Here is a 21,337-nt window from a genome sequence, read left to right as displayed (position 1 = left end):
CCCTTTTATGGCTGTAAGCATTTGCCTTATGTATTGAGGTGCTCCTATGTAGGGTGCATAAATATTTACCATTGTTATATATTCTCTTGGATTGATCCCTTGATTATTATGTAGTGTCCTTCTTTGTCTCTTGTAATAGTCTATATTTTAAAGTCTATTTTGCCTAATATGAGAATTGCTACTCCAGCTTTCTTTTGGTTTCCATTTGCATGGAATATATTTTTCCATCCCCTCACTTTCAGTCTGTATGTGCCCCTAGGTTTGAAGTGGGTCTCTTGTAGACAGCATATATATCTGTCTTGTTTTTGTATCCATTCAGCCAGTCTATGTCTTTTGGTTGGAGCATTTAATCCATTTACATTTAAGGTAATTATCGATATGTATGTTTCTATGACCATTTCCTTAATTGTTTTGGGTTTGTTATTGTAGGTCTTTTCCTCCTCTTGTGTTTCCTGCCTAGAGAAGTTCCTTTACCATTTGTTGTAAAGCTGATTTGGTGATGCTGAATTCTCTTAGCTTTTGCTAGTCTGTAAAGGTTTTAATTTCTCCATCGAATCTGAATGAGATCCTTGCTGGGGAGAGTAATCTTGGTTGTATGTTTTTTCCCTTTCATCACTTTAAACATGTCTTGCCCCTCCCTTCTGGCTTACAGAGTTTCTGCTGATAGATCAGCTGTAAACCTTATGGGGATTCCCTTTTATGTTACTTGTTCATTTTCCCTTGCTGCTTTTAATATTTTTTCTTTATATTTAATTTTTGATAGTTTTCTTGGCATGTTTCTCCTTAGATTTGTCCTGTATGGGACTGTCTGTGCTTTCTGGACTTGATTAACTGTTTCTTTTCCTATATTAGGGAAGTTTTCAATTAATCTCTTCAAATATTTTCTCAGTCCCTTTCTTTTTCTCTTCTTTTTCTGGGACTCCTATAATTCGAATGTTGGTGCATTTAGTGTTGTACCAGAGGTCTCTGAGACGGTCCTCTATTCTTTTCATTCTTTTTTCTTTATTTTGCTCTGCAGTAGTTATTTCCACTATTTTATCTTCCAGGTCACTTATCCATTCTGCCTCAGTTATTCTGCTATTGATTCCTTCTACAGAATTTTTAATTTCATTTATTGTGTTGTTCATCATTGTTTGTTTGCTCTTTAGTTCTTCTAGGTCCCTGTTAAACATTTCTTTTATATTCTCCATTCTATTTCCAAGATTCTGGATCATCTTTTCTATCATTATTCTGAATTCTTTTTTAGGTAGACTGCCTATATCCTCTTCATTTATTTGGTCTGGTGGGTTTTTACCTTGCTCTTTCATCTGCTGTGTGTTTCTCTGTCTTCTCATTTTGCTTAACTTACTGTGTTTAGGGTCTCCTTTTCACAGGCTGCAGGTTTGTAGTTCCCATTGTTTTTGGTGTTGCCCCCAGTGAGGAAGGTTTGTTCAGTGGGTTTTGTAGGTTTCCTGCTGGAGGGGACTAGTGCCTGTTTTCTGGTGTATGAGGCTAGATCTTGTCTTTCTGGTGGGCAGGTCTGTGTCCAGTGGTGTTTTTTGGGGTGGTGTGACCTTATTATGATTTTAGGCCCCCTTTCTCCTAGTGGGTGGGGTTGTGTTCCTGTCTTGCTAGTTGTTTCGTATAGGGTGTCCTGAAACTTAGCTTGCTGGTCGTTGAGTGGAGCTGGGTCTTGGCATTGAGATGGAGATCTTTGGGAGATTTTCGCCATTTGATATTACATGGAGCTGGGAGGTCTCTGGTGGGCCAATGTCCTGAACTTGGCTCTCCCACCTCAAAGGCCCTGACGCCCAGCCAGAGCACCATGACCCTGTCATCCACACAGCTAAGAATAAAAGGGAGAAAAAAGGAAAGAAAGGAAAAAAGAAAGAAGAAAGAAAGAAAGAAAGAAAAATAAAATAAGCTTATTAAAATTAAAAATACAAAATAATTATTAAAAATTTAAAAAAAAGTAATTCTAAAAAAAAGAAAGAAAGATGAGAGAAACCAAACCAAAAAACAAATCCACCAATGATAACAAGCGCTAAAAACTATACAAAAAAAAAAAAAAAACCCAGAGAGACAGAACCCTAGAACAAATGGTAAAAGCAAAGCTATACAGAAAAAATCACACACAGAAGCATACATATACATACTCACAAAAAGAGAAAAGGAAAAAAATATATATATATTGTTGCTCCCAAAGTCAACTGCCTCAATTTGGGATGACTCGTTGTCTCTTCAGCTAGTCCCAAGATGCAGGGTACATCAAATTGATTGTGGAGATTTAATCTGCTGCTCCTGAGGTTGCTGGGAGAGGTTTCCCTTTCTCTTCTTTGTTCGCACAGCTCCCGGGGTTCAGCTTTGGATTTGGCCCGGCCTGTGCATGTAGGTCACATGAGGGTGTCTGTTCTTTGTTCAGACAGGACGGGGTTAAAGGAGTAGCTGATTAGGGGTCTCTGGCTCACTCAGGATTGGGGGAGGAAGGGATACAGATGCAGGGTGATCCTGTGGTGTCAGTGGCCGGCCTGATGTTGCAAAAGCCTGAGCCACACCGTGTGTTCTCCCAGGGAAGTTGTCCCTGGATCACAGGACCCTGGCAGTGGTGGGCTGCACAGGCTCCTGGGAGGGGAGGTGTGGATAGTGACCTGTGCTCGCACACAGACTTCTTGGTGGCTGCAGCAGCAGCCTTAGTGTCTCAGGCCCGTCTCTGAGGTCTGCGATGATAGCCGCAGCTCGCACCTGTCTTTGGAACTCGTTTAGGCTGCGCTCTTAATCCCCTCTCCTTGCACACCACAAAACAAAGAGGCAAGAAAAAGTATCTTGCCTGCTTGGCAGTTCCAGACCTTTTCCTGGACATATTACCGGCTCGCTGTGGCATACTAGCCCCCTTCAGGCTGCGTTCACGCAGGCAACCCCAGTCCTCTCCCTGGGATCTGACCTCTGAAGCCGAAGCCTCAGCTCCCAGCCCCCACCTGTCCCAGCGGTTGAGCAGACAAGCCTCTGGGGCTGGTGAGTGCTGGTCAGCTCTGATCCTCTGTGCCGGAATCTCTCTGCTTTGTCCTCCGCACCCCTGTTGCTGTGCTCTCCTCCGTGGCTCTGAAGCTTCCCCTCTCTGCCACCCGAAGTCTCCTCCCGCGAAGGGGTTTCCTAATGTTTGGAAACCTTTCCTCCTTCACAGCTCCCTCCCATTGGTGCAGGTCCCATCCCTATTCTTTTGCCTCTCTTTTTTCATTTTTGTTTTACCCTACCCAGGTATGTGGGGAGTTTCTTGCCTTTTGGGAGGTCTGAGGTCTTCTGCCAGTGTTCAATGGGTGTTCTGTAGGAGTTGTTCCACATGTAGATGTATTTCTGATGCATTTGTGGGGAGGAATTTGATCTCCACATCTTATTCTTCTGCCATTTTGAAGGTCTCCCTACTTACTTCATTTTAAAGAAAATATCTGCCAAGGATACAGGCTTGAATAACAGTTCATAACTTCTGCACAGTAATCTAGTAAAAACATCTATTTGTTCTTAATTCCATGCTTTCTCTAAACATTTAAATTAATCACTTGTAGATACTCAAGTCATACACTCTGAATTTATTTTCCTTTCTGTGAAGAGTCCATTTAGAGCATATGGCTGTGGAATATGAGTGTTTGGGGGGAATGGAAGCAATTGTGTACTGAAGGATAAAAGCAGGGAAAGCTAGGGCTCTCTGTGTGAAATGCTAGTACCTTTCCTCTGCTTTAATATACTTTTCCTTCCACTCATTCAAATACACTCAACACCTCACCGTCCACTTAAGCCCTGTCTCTTCCTGAAGTTTTTTGGTGTGAATTAATAAGTGTGCCAGGAGAGGGTCTCCAGAAGATCTCTAATGCAACTATGATTAATATTAGGAATGCTTTATACCATAGAGACTCCTGGACATGTTTCCTCCCTCATTGTAGTTCCTGATTTGTTCATCAGTCCAAATGTCTGTAACCTTAGTGAACAAAGAATGTGTAGGATGCTTTTTCCTCTGGTTTATTCACAGCATCCAGGACATTGCTTGACTCAGAGTAGCATTTAATGTTTTTTTTACTGGAAGAATAATACCAGTGAAAGGCTACCAGCAGGTTTATATGTCAATAAGGAGAGAATATCCAGTGATACAGAATGAGCTCATGATTGAAACTGAAAAGTTTTATTTTTCTCCAATCACTGACAGATTTTCCTTCTTCTGCCCTAGATGACATTCTCAATGAGTCATCAGCTTTCCATATATTTTAAGGTATTAAAACAAGGTATGCTTTGGTAATTGTGACTAATTTTTTAGTATACTAATATACCCAGCCCTTCCAAAGCCAAATTTTAATCTGTCATCCCTCTTCTCCCCAGATTAGGTTTGCCCTGTGAAAAGGAGACCTGAGGTAGGGCCAAAGTGGAGGTTTTTTTCCTGTCATCCTTTCTCCTGATGAATCTTTCAGATGTTGTTGGAAAGATCAAGGCCAAAAATGTTAGTTGACTGGCACTGTTGTGATACTGTCACCAAGGCTCTCTGCATGTCAGATGACAAAATGCTGATTCTCTAGTGGCTTGCACATGATGGTTCTTTAAAGATTTCTTATAACCCATCATGCTGCCCAGTTCCTGGATATGACAATCTACCCTCTGACTGATGTCCTGTGTTGATGCCTCCCTCCCAGTTCTAGCCTCTAGGAGGCTACCTCTTTTTCTTTTTCTTAGTTCATCTCCTATCACATGGCATTGACTAGAATCCATTGAGATAGGTCAAGCCCATCAGGATCAACCTCTGTCCCCCAGGAAGTGCACGAACTTTTGCCCTTCCAAATGCTAGTAGTTAGTGCATCCTCTGTGACCTTTGCATCTCATTCAGCCTTCAAGGGTAACTCTTACCAGCTTCATGACTTTAAGCAACAGGAGTTAGTTTCTATACTCTGACTACCATATCACCCACCTTCAAAGTCTAGGGAAAGCACCTCAGGCTTTCTGAAGATTTTTCTAGCATGTTCGGCTCCATCCCTCTCTTTGTAAGGGACATTTGAGTTTCTGTAGCTTAGCAAGTATTTAGTGGTGGAGTGAGAGACAGGTCTCTTCTATTGCAGACACTCCCATTGCTACAAAGAGTTCCCCTGGAGCCTTCTCTCTTGGCTTGAGGAAAATATCTTCTTTCTTTCCCCTTAGTGATGGGAAGAGAAAACTCACTCCACTTCTGTCAGCTTTATATAGTCTGATGATTTTTTAACTTCTTTTAACTTTCCTTAAATTTCTTATTGTCTGATTGTTTAGGCAGAACTGTATTTGGCATCTTCTAGTAAATAACACACCCATGTGTCTAGCAATATTTCTTTCAAATATTGGGACACAGTGTCTATTCTCACCTTTGAGGCTGTAGTAAAAGTTCTGAGATGATTGGAAAACAATATTAGAATATAGAAGGAGATTTAAAATAATATAGCCTAAGACGCTGTGTCACAAAGAAAGAAATGAGGAAATTCGCAATTTGTGGCAAAGTTTAAATTAGCACACGGCCCTCCTAATTCTAGTCTATTTCTCGCCGAATGCGTTATTTTGCATTCTGGAGGGAATCATTCTGAAAACTTATAGGAAACTTTATTTAAAACAAGGTTCTGACCAAACAGAATAGCTTCATAGAATGGAATCATTTGAGTTCATGAAAAGACCATTTTTATAATCAGACTTATTTTATTGCTCTAAAAAAATAAATCTCCTGGGATGGAATCCGAAACAGATTAGGTTCTTGCCAATTTATGCTACATAATGAGATTCTAGTGCATTATTTTTCCCCAATTCATTGCATTTATTTGACAATAACAACTGTTTGTTCCTTAAATTCAATATTACATAATAGTTTGCTATCTTTAATTTCAAACTAATCTCTTTTTTGGTCTTTATTTCTATTGTTGGCTCCACTCTTCTCCCACATGCTGGCTCAAAATAGCAGACTGGAGGAACTTTTATTTTCTCCTCTTTTATCCCTTATGTCCGGTAAGTGTCAACTCCACTGGATGTATCCATATATTGTTTCTAAACTCTAACCTATTCTTTCCATTCCCAGTTCTTCTACCTAGAACTATTCACCATTCTCTCATTTGGTATTCCTCTATTATTAAACATCCTCTGTTATTAAAAACATGATAAAATAAAATTAAAAACTTGTAACTATTCCTTAAAGTCCAACTTTCAGAATCATAGATTTAAGGATTAGAGGAAAAATTGATATCATCTGATCGAGCAAGCCCTTTGATGCTAAAATTATCTTTATATAATAATCATTCAGCTCATGCCTGAGAACTGACAGACTCTCTTGAAATACAGTTGATTCTACCACAGGCAGACACTGGTTGCTTACAGTGATCTTCTTTTTAGACAAATTAATTGTACCTCTCATTTTACTGTACTTTGACTGGTTTGTCCCTTTGGATTTCTTTAGAATAAGTGTAAGCTGCTTATATATAACAAACTTTTAGCTACTTAAAGATAACAGTTGTTAGTTAGACCTTTAAAAAAATCTGTCTTTTGAGCTGAGATTCTAGCTTATTTGCCATGTGACAATTCTTTCTTGCTACGGGAAATAATAAGCTGATGCATCTCACCAAGATATCAGGATACTGAAAATGATATTTATATATGATACATTAAGGGGAAAAAAGTTTATTTTTTTCAGTCTTTAGAGCTTGTTTTATGCCATGAATAATTATACTTGTTTACTAGACAATACACAAAGGCCAACTCTCAACATCCCAAATACAGAAGATAATTTGCAATTGAAAGTCATTACTGTTAATCTGGATATAATACAGGCAGGTCAAATCATTCTGTAAATCATGACCAGATTCTGTAAATCATTCTGTAATATAGACCAGGGTCTATACCCAGAGTTCAACTACAAAAATACTTTTGCCTGCCTCTCCTAAGACATTTGTATATTGGAGTTCTGAATACTTTACTCATTAGCTTAAAAAAGTATCCATTAATTAATTCAAGGAAGACCTTGCAAAAAGAAGGAAGTTTCCCCTGAATCTGGTCAAAAATTACCTTAAACATTAGCTTAATCTTTAATTTAGTTCTCATTCCTTTAATTTCTTTTATCTTTTCTATTATAATATGGTTTCAAATTTTTCTTCATCACTTGTTTTCCCTCCACTGAACCCATTCTTATTTATCCATGTTTCCATAATATGATCTAGCCTAGAACTGAACATAATACTACAGTCATTGTTAGCAAACAGATGTAATGTATATACTCTCTTGTAAAACATGTAAAACATATGTAAAACATATACTCTATGTAAAACATATACTCTATGTAAAACATATACTCTCTTCATCTATATTGGTTTCCTCTCTTCTTTTGTATTGGTTCTTTTTCAAACACAGTAAGTCTGTTTCCCCCTTTTTTTTTTTTTTTTTCGCGGTACACGGACCTCTCACTGTTGTGGCCTCTCCCATTGCAGAGCACAGGCTCCGGATGCGCAGGCCCAGCGGCCATGGCTCACGGGCCCAGCCGTTCCATGGCATGTGGGATCCTCCCAGACCAGGGCACGAACCTGTGTCCCCTGCATCGGCAGGCGGACTCTCAACCACTGCACCACCAGGGAAGCCCCTGTTTCCCCTTGATGACTTGACACTGTGGCTGAAACACTTTCTCCCAGATATTCACCTGGTTTCCTTTTCCACTTTTATTAGGTCTTTCCTTGGAGACTTACTCAGAGTGACCTTTCTTGATCACCCTGCGTAAAGTAATATCTTGCTACCCCATCTCCGTACACATCACTTACTATCCCTTTATTCCACTTAATTTCTTTATAAAAATTATCCTTTTTAGGTCTTGTGTTATTTCATTTCTTGCTAAGTTGTCTCTCTTCTGTCCTAGAAAGTGAGTTCCTTAAGGACACAAATTTTGTCTGTCTTGTTCACTGCTATATCCTTGATGAACAGAGCAATATATAGTAGACACTGAATTAGTATTTGTTAAATTAACAAACAAATAAATTGGACTGAAAGATATTTGGAATTTATTAGGCCACTGGAACTGAGAATGAGATTATTTTTTTTTTAAATTCCTTTTATCTCTGTAATCTCTACCTCCAGTAAACAACATCTTTGACACATTATATATGTCATGCCTACTTGGAATTTTTTATCCACAGCTATGATATTTTTTATAAGACAGACCAAACCATAAATAAAACAATGCTGCACCAAAAGTTCTACTGAATCCTATTAAAAAAAAAAACAGTTACTATCTTCAGAGTTATACTGAAAAAAATATGGATCCAGGGCCCAATTTGAAATAGCTCTTACCAATTTAGGCATTAAACAAAGACAGCTCTATGTCAGCAAAGATATTATCAGCTAGTACATCTCTCTGAATCACTATAAAAGAGCAAGTAAAGAGTGTATAAGCCAAGTGTCCTCTTGGGGAACTTTAGAATCTCTTGAAACAAAATCTGCCAGAATACATGCTGAGCAGAAATGGGTGACATGAGACCAGAGAAGCCTGATCAAATGCACTAATAATTTAAAAATTTTACCTAATTTATTTTTCTTTGCTTTATTTTTTCATTTCTTTTTTTTTCCTCTTTATTTCTTTCAAATTTTTACAGGCTATTTTCACAGCCCCCTAATCTAACCTAAGATAATTGCTACTTCTTTAACTCAAGACTTCAGAATGTCCAAACGAGGCTCAGCATAGTTCTTGGTATTGAAAACATATCAGAACTTTTGTTTGCAGGGAGGTGTTTTGTTTTGTTTTAATTACAAATTCAATTTCACTACTAATGATTATGTTAAGAATGTCTATTTCTTCCTGATTCAATCTCGGCAGGTTGCATGTTTCTAGAACTTTGTCCATTTTTTCTAGGTTTTCCAATTTGTTGGTGTATAACTGTTCATAGTGTTCTCTTCTGATTTTTTTGTATCTCTGCGGTATCAGTTGTTATTTCTCCTCTTTCATTTCTTATTTTGTTTACTTGGGCCCTTTGTCTTTTATTCTTGACAAACCTGACTAAACATTTATCAATTATGTTTATCATTTCAAAAAACCAGTACTTGGTTTCATTAATCTTTTCTGTTGTTTTTTGGTCTCTATTTATTTCCTTTCTTATCTTTATTATTTCCTTCCTTCTGCTGACTTTGGGCTTTGAGCTTCTTTTCCTAATTCCTTTAGATGATGTGTTAGGTTGTTTATTTGAGATATTTCCTGTTTCTTGATGTAGGCCTATACTGCTATAAACTTCCTTATTAGAAGTTCCCATATGTTTTTGTTGCATCCCAAAGACTTTGGAAAGCTGTGTTTCCATTTTCATTGTCTCCAGGTATTTTCTGATTTCTTCTTTGATTTCTTCATTGACCCATTGATTTTTTAATAACATGTTGCTTAGTCCCCACATGTACTACAAAGCTACAATAATCAAAACAGCATGGTACTGTATCAAATATAGACACATAGATCAATAGAATAGTATAGAGAGCACTAAAATAAACCCACACACTTATGGTCAAATAATCGATGACAAAGGAAGCAAGAAAATGCAATGGAGAAAAGATAGACTCTTAAATAACTGATGCTGGGAAAACAGCACAGCTTCATGTTAAATAATGAGATTAAAACATTTCCTCACATCATATACAAAAATAAATTCAAAATGGGTTAAAGACCTAACCGTAAGATCTGAAACCATAGAACTCTTAGGAGAGAAAATAGGCAGAACATCCTTTGACATAAATCATAGTGATATTCTTTTGGATATGTCTCCTAAGGCAAAAGAAATAAAAGCAAAAATAAACAAGTGGGACCTAATTAAGCTAAAAGATTTTGCACAGCAAAGGAAACCATCAAAAAAAAAAAAAAAAAAAGACAACTTACTGAATGAGAGAAAATATTTGCAAATGATAAGACAAATAAGGAGTTAATATTCAAAATATATAAGCAGCTTATACAACTCAATATTGAAAAAATAAACAACCTGATTAAAAATGGGCAGAAAATTTGAATAGATATTTTTCCAATGAAGACATGCAGATGGCTAACAGGCATATGAAAAGATGCTCAACCATGCTAATCATCAGAGAAATACAAATCAAAACTACAATGAGGGCTTCCCTGGTGGCGCAGTGGTTGAGAGTCTGCCTGCCAATGCAGGGGACACGGGTTCGAGCCCTGGTCTGGGAAGATCCCACATGCCGCGGAGCGACTAGGCCCGTGAGCCACACCTACTGAGCCTGCGCGTCTGGAGCTTGTGCTCCGCAACAAGAGAGGCCGCGACAGTGAGAGGCCCGCACACCGCGATGAAGAGTGGCCCCCGCTCGCCGCAACTAGAGAAAGCCCATGCACAGAAAAGACACAGCACAGCCAAAAATAAATAAATAAATGAAATTTAAAAAAAAAAAAAAACTACAATGAGACATCACCTCACACCAGAATGGCAAACATCAATAGCAAATGTTGGTGAGGATGTGGAAAAAACGGACACTGCTGGTTGGAATGTAAATTGCTGCAGCCACTGTGGAAAACACTATGGGAAGTTGCTCAAAATACTAAAAGTAAAACTACCATATGATCCAGAAGTTCCACTCCTGGGTATATATCTGAAGAAAACAAAAACACTAATTCAAAAAGATATATGCAAAAAATAAAAAATATATGTACCTCAATGTTCATAGAAACATTATTTATAGTAACCAAGACATTGAAACAACCTAAGTGCCCATCAATATATGAATGGATAAAGAAGATGTGGTATATATGTAAAATGGAATATTACTCAGACATAAAAACTGAATGGCATTCTGCCATTTGCAGTAACATGGATAGACCTAGAGAGTATTAGGCTTAGTGAAATAAGTCAGACAGAGAAGGACCTAGAGAGTACTATGCTTAGTGAAATAGGTCAGACAGAGAAAGACAAATACTGTATGTTATCACTTATATGTGGAATCTAAAAAATAAAACAAATGAGTATATATAAAAAAACAGAAACAGATGCACACATATAGAGAATGAACTAATAGTTACCAGTAGGGAGAGGGAAAGGAGGATGGGCAAGATAGGGGTATGAGATTAAGAGACACAAACTACTAGTATAAAATTGATAAGCAACAAGGATATATTGTACAGCAGAGTAGAATATAGCAATTATTTGGTAATAACTATAAATGGAGTATAATCTATAAAAATATGGATTCACTGTATTGTACAACTGAAACTAATATAATGTTTTAAATCAACTATACTTCAATTAAAAAACACACACATCAGAACAATCAGGTTAGAGAATACAAAATCATTCATCCCTTTTGGATGTTTTCTAACCAGAAAGTGCTATAACCAGAAGCATAGCTTATACCCCTCTTAACAGAAGAAACAAATCAAACAATTAATTGTCCTTTAATTCACTTAAAAATAGGTACCTGTACTTACAGAAAATATTATGCTAGAACTGGTGTATGAAACATCAAATAAAATAGGTATCACCTATTTTTATAGAGCAGATGGCCTTATAATTTTTTATTTAAACATGTAAAAATAATAATTGCAAAATATGCAAGTACTAAAAAGGAAAAATCATCACTTAAAACCAAATTTATCTCTGATCGTCACCATTTGGATGGTTCCACCATACTCTAAATCCACAGTAGTTAAGGTCATGCTGCAATCATAGCCAGCATCATAAACAGATCATTAGAAATAATTAAGTTATCTGACAAATTTCAGTGTTAAAGCAACACTGAGAATTAGAATGAAAAGCATTTTTTTCAAATGCTAGAAAGAAAAATTTATTGTGTTGACATCTATATCGAATAAATATTACCAAATATAGAAGTTGATGACTAAATTTCAAGAAATCTGTAGTTAACTTGATTAGTGGTTAGAAAAATAAGATGTTCCCAAAGAGCTAAAATAAACATAAAATTATACAGCACTTAACCCTTTTCCATTCTCACAACTAATTATATAGGGTTTATTTTACACATGGTATATTTACAGAATTTGTGTCCTGATAAACCTATACAATTTATTTAAAGTCCAGGAGAGGAGAAATTTTTCCTTGCATTTGTTCTGCATCTCAACTGTGTTCAGCTTTCCTTGGGGCTCAGTGTATGTCTCTCCATTTTACAGACAGAATTGACTAGTATTTGAACCAATGAGTTACAAAAAAGTAGCTGTTTTCTTGCTGACAATGGCTCAAGCTAATGCATGGGGGCAGCTCCCCAGAAGCTCATACTAAGCAGTAAGTAATCTCTGCCATAAATAAACATATTTCACAGTAGTATTACTGTGGTAGAAATTTATCTCTGCTTAAAGAATGATACTGTGAATATTCATTTACATTTTCTTGTGGGAACTTGATACAATACAAATTCTTTGAGCATTATTTTAAAATAACAAAGAGAATCAATGTAGTACATGATTAATTTTTTTATCAACAGATATTTGTCATCATTAAAAATAATAATGCCAGACCAGTATAAAAAGCATGGGATAACTTTCATGGCACTTTCTGGATTACAACATACTTTGATGTATAGTGCTTACTCCTTAACCAAACTCAAGGGGAAATATATTTTTAATATTTTTTTATGTAAGATAAGTAACATTTAGATGACTTAATAAATTAGTTATTTCTCTCTTTAATCTTCAAAACACTGAGAACACATATTTATCCTCAATTCTCTAGGATGCTTTCTTTAGTTGATGGTTTCATTTTATATCACTCCAGGAAGTGCTGACAATTTCAGATACTTTTTAACATTTCCTTTGCCTTTAAGATAAAAATAACAAATAAAACTCTCTAAATTCAGATGATGCACTCCCCTCCCCCTGCTGCCCTCCACCTTGCTCACAAGGAGAAATTAAATTATATTCTGATTAATTACATGTCTAATACCACCAGTGCACAGCTGATAAGAGTCAACTTGGTTTCCTGCACTGAGGTAGGCTCCATTATCATCATGACTTCCTGGGGGACCAATACAGTGTGCACATACATAATTTCAAAATGATCACAGAGGAGCCATAATCCATTTCTCTTTCTCATCTGCAGTAGCCCAGTCAGACTTAATATTATCAGGCAACTGTTTTCAGTAACACTTTTGTTTTCATTTCCTTTTAAAGTTATTAGGCAGCACTAGCTGACAGTGACAAAGTTCTGTGCTATTTACCACACTGCCAGTAAGAAGAAGGATAGTATTTGTATAAGCTTATCAATGACAGACATTCTCTGTTTAATAGTATATCATCCTCTTGGCAGAAGTAGCAGGCTGTCACCTTTCCAATAAAATGGATTTAACCCAGTGGAGGAGAATGGGGTCAAAGTAGAGAAAAAATGCCTTATTTGCGGGCTTGTTTTTGAAGCAATACAGCTTATATTGAAAGCATCTGAAAGTAAGCCAAGGAAGGTAACTAGATGTACTTATGTAGGAAGGAGGTCAGTGTAGCTCTGAGCAACTGGATTTCCTCTTTTGCCTCCCCTTCATGTCACCTGCTATGTTGAAAGAATTGTTGTAGGAGGCAGCTTTCTCATTATTCTTCCACTAGTTACCATCTATATGATGTTGGGCATATGACAGAATCTTCCTGAGCCTCTCATCCCTATTGAGAACAAACAGTATTTTACTTGCCCAAGTACAAGGAACTGGACTTCACAATCTCCAAATTATTTTTAATTCTAAGATTTATAAATGCAGTTAGAGAAATATATTTTTTTTCATTTTAGAAGAGATATAAATACATCTAGCTTTAATAAATCTAATTAAATATTATTTTAAGTTATAACTTTGATAGAAATATATAAATAGAATTGTGATGTTGACAAATATAGGCTGGTACTGGGGAGTGCAAAAGAACACTTTCAAAAATCTTCAAACAAAAGGGTGTGTGTTAATGAGTCTAATAATAGCTGCTTTCTAGATATTCTAATAATACATATTAAAATTAATATTTGTATATGACAGTGTCCTATAAGGCTATTCTATTACATTTCGCAGAAAGCAATCTATTTGTAATAAATATCATTGTAATAGATTTCACCCATTGTTAAACATTTCAAAAGAAACTAGCCATATTTCAAAAGGAATATAATGAGTAAGAAATCCATTGAATAGGGTATTCTGTATAACAGAGCAGAAAAATTTAAACCCTTTAGCTTTTGTTGCTGTTATTATTTATTTACATCAACATGGAGACTGAATGAAAAGCAATTCACAAAGAACCTTGAAATGCCAGTCAAGTTGCTTATAAATCCTGAACCTTATTGTCTCTTCCCAATCATTATCTCTTCACATATTTGAAGGATAATATATCCTTGAAGAATCACTTTTAAAGCATATAATAACATGGATTTTGGCACAGTAGAGGTTGAAATGTTGATGCTTCTTGTCACATATACGTTCATAACTAGGCTTTAGTAATTATGATTCCTTTCCCAAATGATTTCACACATTCTATCATGAAAAGCTTAAATTTTATTGAACTTAATTAATTTCATATGGATAAAAATAGTTTGACTGATTTTTAAAGCTTTTTAAGCTCAGCTAATGAGGTTTTTAGATCACAGTGCTGTCTCTGTCACTGTTTCTGAAATAAAGATACAAAGAAATTCCATTTTCTTTATTGTTAAGTAAAACAGAATTGTTATTATTTGCATGTTAAACATTTATAGATATCAATAAACATGTGGTAGAACTCAAAACTGAGCATGGCTATTTTTATGGCTTTATGCACACCCTTAAACCACTTTACTTAAGTATGATTATAATAAGCTGTACATATTTAGTATATACAACTTGATGAGTTTGCAATAAGTATATACCCATGAAACCATCACCACAATCTATGCCATAAACATATCCAACAACTCCAAAAGTTATCATCTGCCTTCTTGACATTATATTATTATTATTGTTATTAGTATTATTATTATTTAGTGGTAAGAGTATATAAAATAAATAAGATTTACCCTCTTAGCAAATTTCTAAGGGGTACCACTTATATGAGGAAGCAAAAATAATCAAACTCATAGAAACAGAGTAGAATGGTGGTTGCCAGGGGCTGTAGAGAGGGGGGACGGAAGGAGTATTAGTCAAAGGTGCACAGTTTCAATTATGCAAGATGCATACTTCCTACAGATCTACTATAGAGCATAGTGCCTATAGTTTGTAATACTGTACTGCATATTCTTTACAATATGCTTCTCCAGCTACTCTCTTTACGAGGTCAAATATAGTTTTCCAATCCTTGAATCAGTCTTGGCCTATGTGATTTGCTTTTGTCAATGAGACATTAGTAAACATGACAGACAGGCTTGAACCATGCTTGCAGATTGGCACCTACCCTTTCTATTGTTGTACCTAGGAACCCACAACCACAGCCAAGAGCCTGGGCTAGACTACTGGATGATCAGAGACATGACAAGGTCATTCCCACTGCCTTTACTAGTAGGAGATAGTAACCAGCAGCATGGGTGAGACCGCATGACACCATCCAGTCCTATTCTTTCAACCCTCATGGGAAGTTTTAAAGATCAGCTGAACCTGCCCAAATCAGAAGAACCACCAAACTGACTTTCAGAATTGTGAGAAATAATATTTTTGAAGTTTTTGTTTAAGCTAAAAAACTTGAGGATGATTTGTTATGGAGTTAAAGCTAATTAGCACAATATACAATTGACATCTATTTAATCTATTATGTGGATTATATTTCTATAAACAGTAGTTTCTCTAACCTTAAAACACACACCCAGAAATGTACAGATGAAATTCATTCCTTCCTGAATTTCTCTTTTCCAAGTTATTTGTCATTTTTTTCTCTTTCTCTTCCTCAGCTCAACTTCTCAGAAAACAAAATTTATAGTAATTGTATTATTTTCCTCCTCTGCTAATCATTTCACAGCTCATTATCATAAGACAGATGTTCCCACTACTTCGTTAAAGGCAATTATCATTAGCATTAAGAGGAAATGTTTTTAGTACTAATCTCACGTAACCTTCCTACAGCATTGCCACTGCTGACCATTCCTTCTCAGAACCTGTTCTGTTATCACTCTTTCCTAGAATTTCTCCCAACTCACCACCCCTGCTTTTCAACCTATACTTTCTCTTGCCCCTTATTCATGCTTCTCAGAATTTCTTCCTTGCCTTATGACTCATCATTACCCACATAATCCTTGGGTGATTATTTTCCTCCCCAGAGCTTCAAATTCATCTATACAATAATGAACCCCATAATGAACCCCAAATTTACTTTTAACTCAGTCATCTTTCTTACACTTTAAACATCTCCATCTGAGTGTGTCACAGATATCTGAAGCTCAACATGTGCATTATTGAGTTCAGTATTTCCCCACTCTGAATTGCACCCCCTACTTTATTCAGTATCCAAGCAAATGACAATATCATCTACTCCATAAGCAAATTGAGACCTTGCCATTTCCTCTAAAACAAAATATTTAATCATTTACCAACTTCTATATATTTTATTGCCAAAAAACGTTTGAATCTGTCAGCTCCTGATGCCCTTCACTACTGTTATGCTTAATCCATTTTGTTTCCATAAACCCAAACCAGTTTCCACTTTTATTAATATCTTATATTAATATGGAACATTTGCCACAAATAATGGACAAATATTGACATTTTATTTTTAACTGAAGTACATACTTTATTCAGATTTCCTTAATTTTAAAATATATTTTTTTTCTGTTGCAAGATCCTATCCAGGGTAATGCATTACATTTATTTATTATGTTTCCTTAGTCTCCTCTTTCTGTGACAGTTTCTCCAATATTCTTGGTTTTTGATGACCTTGAAAATGTTGAGGATTACTGGCCAGGTGTTTCATAGAATGCTCCTCAGTTGGGATTTTTCTGATATAGAGACACAGGCTTTAGGAAGGAAAACTACAGAGGTGAGGTGCCATTCTCGTCACATTATATCTTGGGTAAATGCTGTTACGGTTGGTGTTGACCTTGTTCATCACTAGGTTGATGTAGTCCTTATCACTTTCCTCCGCTGTAAAGCTACTTTCTTTATTCCGCTTTTCTATTCTGTACTTTTTGGAGACACGTCACTATGTGCAGTCCACACTTAAGGAAGTGGGAGCTACACTCCACCTCCTTGAAAACAAAGCATCTAAATAAATTATTTGAAATTCATCTACATGGGAAGTTTGTCTATTCTTTTCATTATTCAATCACTTATTTATATCAATATGGACTTTTAAATTTTATTCTTTGGGTTGTAACTCAATACTTCTTTATTTTCTTGCTCAAATTTTTCCAGTTTGGGCCATTGGGAACTCTTTTTTTTTTTTTTAACATCTTTATTGGAGTATAATTGCTTTACAATGGTGTGTTAGTTTCTACTTTATAACAAAGTGAATCAGTTATACATATACATATATCCCCATATCTCTTCCCTCTTGCGTCTCCCTCCCTTCCACCTTATCCCACCCCTCTAGGTGGTCACAAAGCACCGAGTTGATCTCCCTGTGCTCTGCAGCTGCTTCCCACTAGCTATCTATTTTACATTTGGTAGTGTATATATGTCCATGCCACTCTCTCACTTTGTCACAGCTTACCCTCCCCCCTCCCCATATCCTCAAGTCCATTCTCTAGTAGGTCTGTGTCTTTATTCCCATCTTGCCCCTAGGTTCTTCATGACTTTTTTATTTTTCTTAGATTCCATATATACTTGTTAGCATACGGTATTTATTTTTCTCTTTCAGTTGGTTCCTGTGTCCCTTTGACATTGGTTCCTCATATGTTTGTTTTTTGTTTACTGGTTTGTTTGCTTTAGCAGCTCCTCACTTTCTGGCACAAGATATTCTAGGCTGATCAAGTATATTTCCTGCCCCAGTCCTAGAATTAGCCATATCTCCAAATAGCCCTGATTCTTTTAATTGGAGAATGGTATTAGAAACCAAGATCGTGGCACTTTGTGTGCTGGTTTCTACTGCAGTACATTGCTTCTAGGCCTTCTCAGATGACAGAGGAAAATAAATATATGTGTGTACACCTAGCCATGTATATATACATATCTATGAATACTTTTCATATGTAACTATATGTATCTACATTAAGCTAAACATGACTTCATATTGAAGTCTCCAACTCTAATCCATTACCACATGGATTATTCTAGACTTCTTCTCTTGCTTATCTGTAACCTCCCACTCCATCAGTGAGACAGTTGGCTCCCACCATCCACCATGCATTGACTTAATTGTTCAATCCCATGCATAGGGGTTTTAGAGTTGCTAACACAGAGAAATAAAGTTCTTAACTAGAGTACAGTGTCAAAGTACAGTTTTTTGTTTGTTTGTTTGTTTTTGCCTTTAGTTTTACAGATTCATTTCCAAAGTTACTTAAGTCGGTACCATTTTTCCCACACTCCTCTAAAGTAGAGGTTGTTTCATACATTTGTAATACTGTTAGATTCTTTGTCACATTCTGCGTTTCATCCAGGAGCCTCTAACCTCCTAGATTATTATTATTTTAATTTATGTACATTAAGGTTTACTCTGTGCTGTAAAGTTCTATTGGTTTTGATAAATGCATAATGTTATTCTTCCACCACTACAGTATCATACAGAATAGTTTCACCAAGCTGAAAAATGCCTACGCTTCCTTCACTCATTTAGTCATCCCCTGACCCCAACCCCTGGCAATCACTGATCTGTGCACTCTCTACAGTTTTTCCCTTTCCAAAAGGTCATATATATAAAATCATACAGTATGTAACCTATTCAGACTGGATTCTTTCACTTAGCAATATGCATATAGTATTCATCCTGTGTTTGAATAACTTGATAGTTCATTTATTTTTATCACTGAGTAGTATTGCATTATATGGAATTTCTATGGTTTACTAACTTATTGAAGGGTATCTTGGTTATTTCTAGTTTTTGGTGATTATTATTAAAGCTCGTATAAACTTTTTTGTGTAGGTATTTTGTGTGCCATAAATTTTAAAATCAGTTAGGTAAATACCTAGGAGCCAAATGCTTGATTAGATGGTAAGACCAGTTAGCTTTGTAAACACTGCCAAACCATCTTCCAAGGTGGCTGTACCATTTTGCCTCCTTACCAGCAATTAATGAACTTCCTTGTTTTCTGCATCCTCAAGAATAACTAGTATTGCTTTTACTTCCTCTTTTTTTCTGGATATTAGCCTTTCTGATATGTATAATGGTATCTCATTGTTGTTTTAATTTTGAGTGCATTTTTAATATAAGGTTGTATATTCCTGTGAATGGTGTCAAAGTTTCATTGCTCTGAATAGCCAGTTTTTAAACTTAAGGTTGTGTAAGAGTTCTATATTTTCTAGTTAAACACACCCAAGATAATCCACCCATTAAAAAATGAATAAATAAAACAGAGAAGAAATACAGTCTGGGTCTTCTCTTATTTCTTCAATCGGTGTTGGTTCAAATAGCATCAACAATATAAAATGTGCTTATGACCTATGGCTTAATTACCCACATTTTCTGTAATAGTAATCAAGTTAGAGTACAAAATAGGTCCTGTTAGGTAATACTCATAGACAAATAACCAGGGAAAACATTAATAATAAAATAAAATAGTAAATATTGAATGTAAGTATCACCAAGTAACAAGAGCATAATAAAAGCCATACTTCTAGAATAATTCGTTAAATAAGGAGGTGGAGAAAGGTTTTTTTTTTGTTTGTTTTTTGTTTTTTTTGCGATACGCAGACCTCTCACTGTTGTGGCCTCTCCCGTTGCGGAGCACAGGCTCCGGACTCGCAGGCTCAGTGGCCATGGCTCACGGGCCTAGCCGCTCCGCGGCATGTGGGATCTTCCTGGACCAGGGCACAAACCCGTGTCCCCTGCATCGGCAGGCGGACTCTCAACCACTGTGCCACTAGGGAAGCCCCTGGAGAAAGGTTTTGAAAATAATTATCCTTGATAAGTGGTCCTTTCAATATCTAATCAATTTTATTTAAACAGCTATCTACAGCAAATAAATTCATGTTTTAAATATCACTAATATGTGTATATATGCTTCATATTAAATGCAGATGATTAAAAATCAGATCCCATGTAAAAATTAGAAACGTCTTTTGCTTTTGACTTTTTTTTGTCTTTGTCTATAGTATTTGAAAAACAACTTACCTCCAGACTCATCATCTTGTTTCATCAGAAAGAGCAGCACCTAGATTCCCTTATGAGCTACAAATCTAGGCATCACAGATACCAACTCAAGCTGAGTATTTTTGTCTTTCAACACCATTATATAATACCTCCTTTGAAGTGACTGTTTATTTCGGGGAGATAAGTTGGGCCAGCACATGAAAATAAAACTTTGGAGCGATATTACAATCTATCACTCTTCCTCCACCTAGCATTGTCAGATTAATATATAAAAACACTGGACACCAGTTAAATTTGCATGGAACATACTAGAAATAAAGTAATTATATGTTGTTTATTTGAAATTCAATCTTAACTGAGCATCATTCATTTCATCTTGCAAACCTACCTCCATTCCCCTCAGTTAGTTTATGAGTTCAAGAGGAGAATGGCACTGAGAAGATAAAAGAGAGACCAGATCATCATGGAAGATGGTAATACTGCACAGAAAGAATGTAAGATAGGATAAAATATTTAAAGACTCTTTATTTCTTTTATAAGTGACCATAATCATGATAAACCAGGATGTTCATTTAACTTTCACTGTCTCTGAAACTATTCACTTATTTTTCATGTTTTCACAAATGTCTCTACCCATATTTTATAAAGATGTATATATATATAAAATGATGATTTAGATTGTAAATGAAAGTCAATGAGATGGGATGGACATTTATTTTGTTAACATTTATATGGTATTTTTATAAGCACCTTATTATATGTGACTTTTTGTGGTGCTAACAGAGGTTTAAGGGTTGTTGTCTCTTTTTCTTGTTGTTGAAAAGATGAATCCTGATATAAATTTAAATGAACACAGGAGGATATAGTTAATGAAGACCTTTATATATTTTTGTTATTTGATACATAAGGCGGGTTTTTTACCTGAAAGACACCCAGTGACTGACAGAAACAGAATAAGTTTCCAAGAGGAGGCCATCCTTGGTGACTAGGATCACCTGAGTCCCAGTGTATTTAGCAGCTCTGACGTTTCTTCATTAAAGAATGCCCTGTTGAGACAGATAACAATTTTCAAAAACAGTGAAAAGAAAATAAACAAACAAAAAGGTAAAAAAACAAAAACCAAATCAAAAATCTCATAATAAAATGATAAATAACTTTCATTGCAAACGTCAGATTAATATATACTTGGACATTGACAACCATAATAGAGTTTCCATTAGAATTAATTTAATG

The 21,337-nt window shown here is 36.0% G+C and overlaps 1 protein-coding gene across 1 annotated transcript in view; it reads right to left on the bottom strand.

Moving 5' to 3' along the window:
• Positions 1–21,337, bottom strand: part of CNTN5 (contactin 5) — a 1,406,915-nt gene that overhangs the window by 770,457 nt on the left and 615,121 nt on the right. Inside the window, exon 3 of the mRNA XM_049713144.1 lies at positions 21,026–21,150. Within this exon, the coding sequence (XP_049569101.1) occupies positions 21,026–21,080 (55 nt within the window). The 5' untranslated portion in view covers positions 21,081–21,150. The remainder of the gene's footprint in view (positions 1–21,025; positions 21,151–21,337) is intronic.

This window comes from Orcinus orca, chromosome 8 (genome assembly GCF_937001465.1).
Source record: "Orcinus orca chromosome 8, mOrcOrc1.1, whole genome shotgun sequence".
Lineage (NCBI taxonomy): Eukaryota > Metazoa > Chordata > Mammalia > Artiodactyla > Delphinidae > Orcinus > Orcinus orca.
Note: the sequence above shows the minus strand (reverse complement) of the source record. Positions and strands in the feature narration are given on the sequence as shown.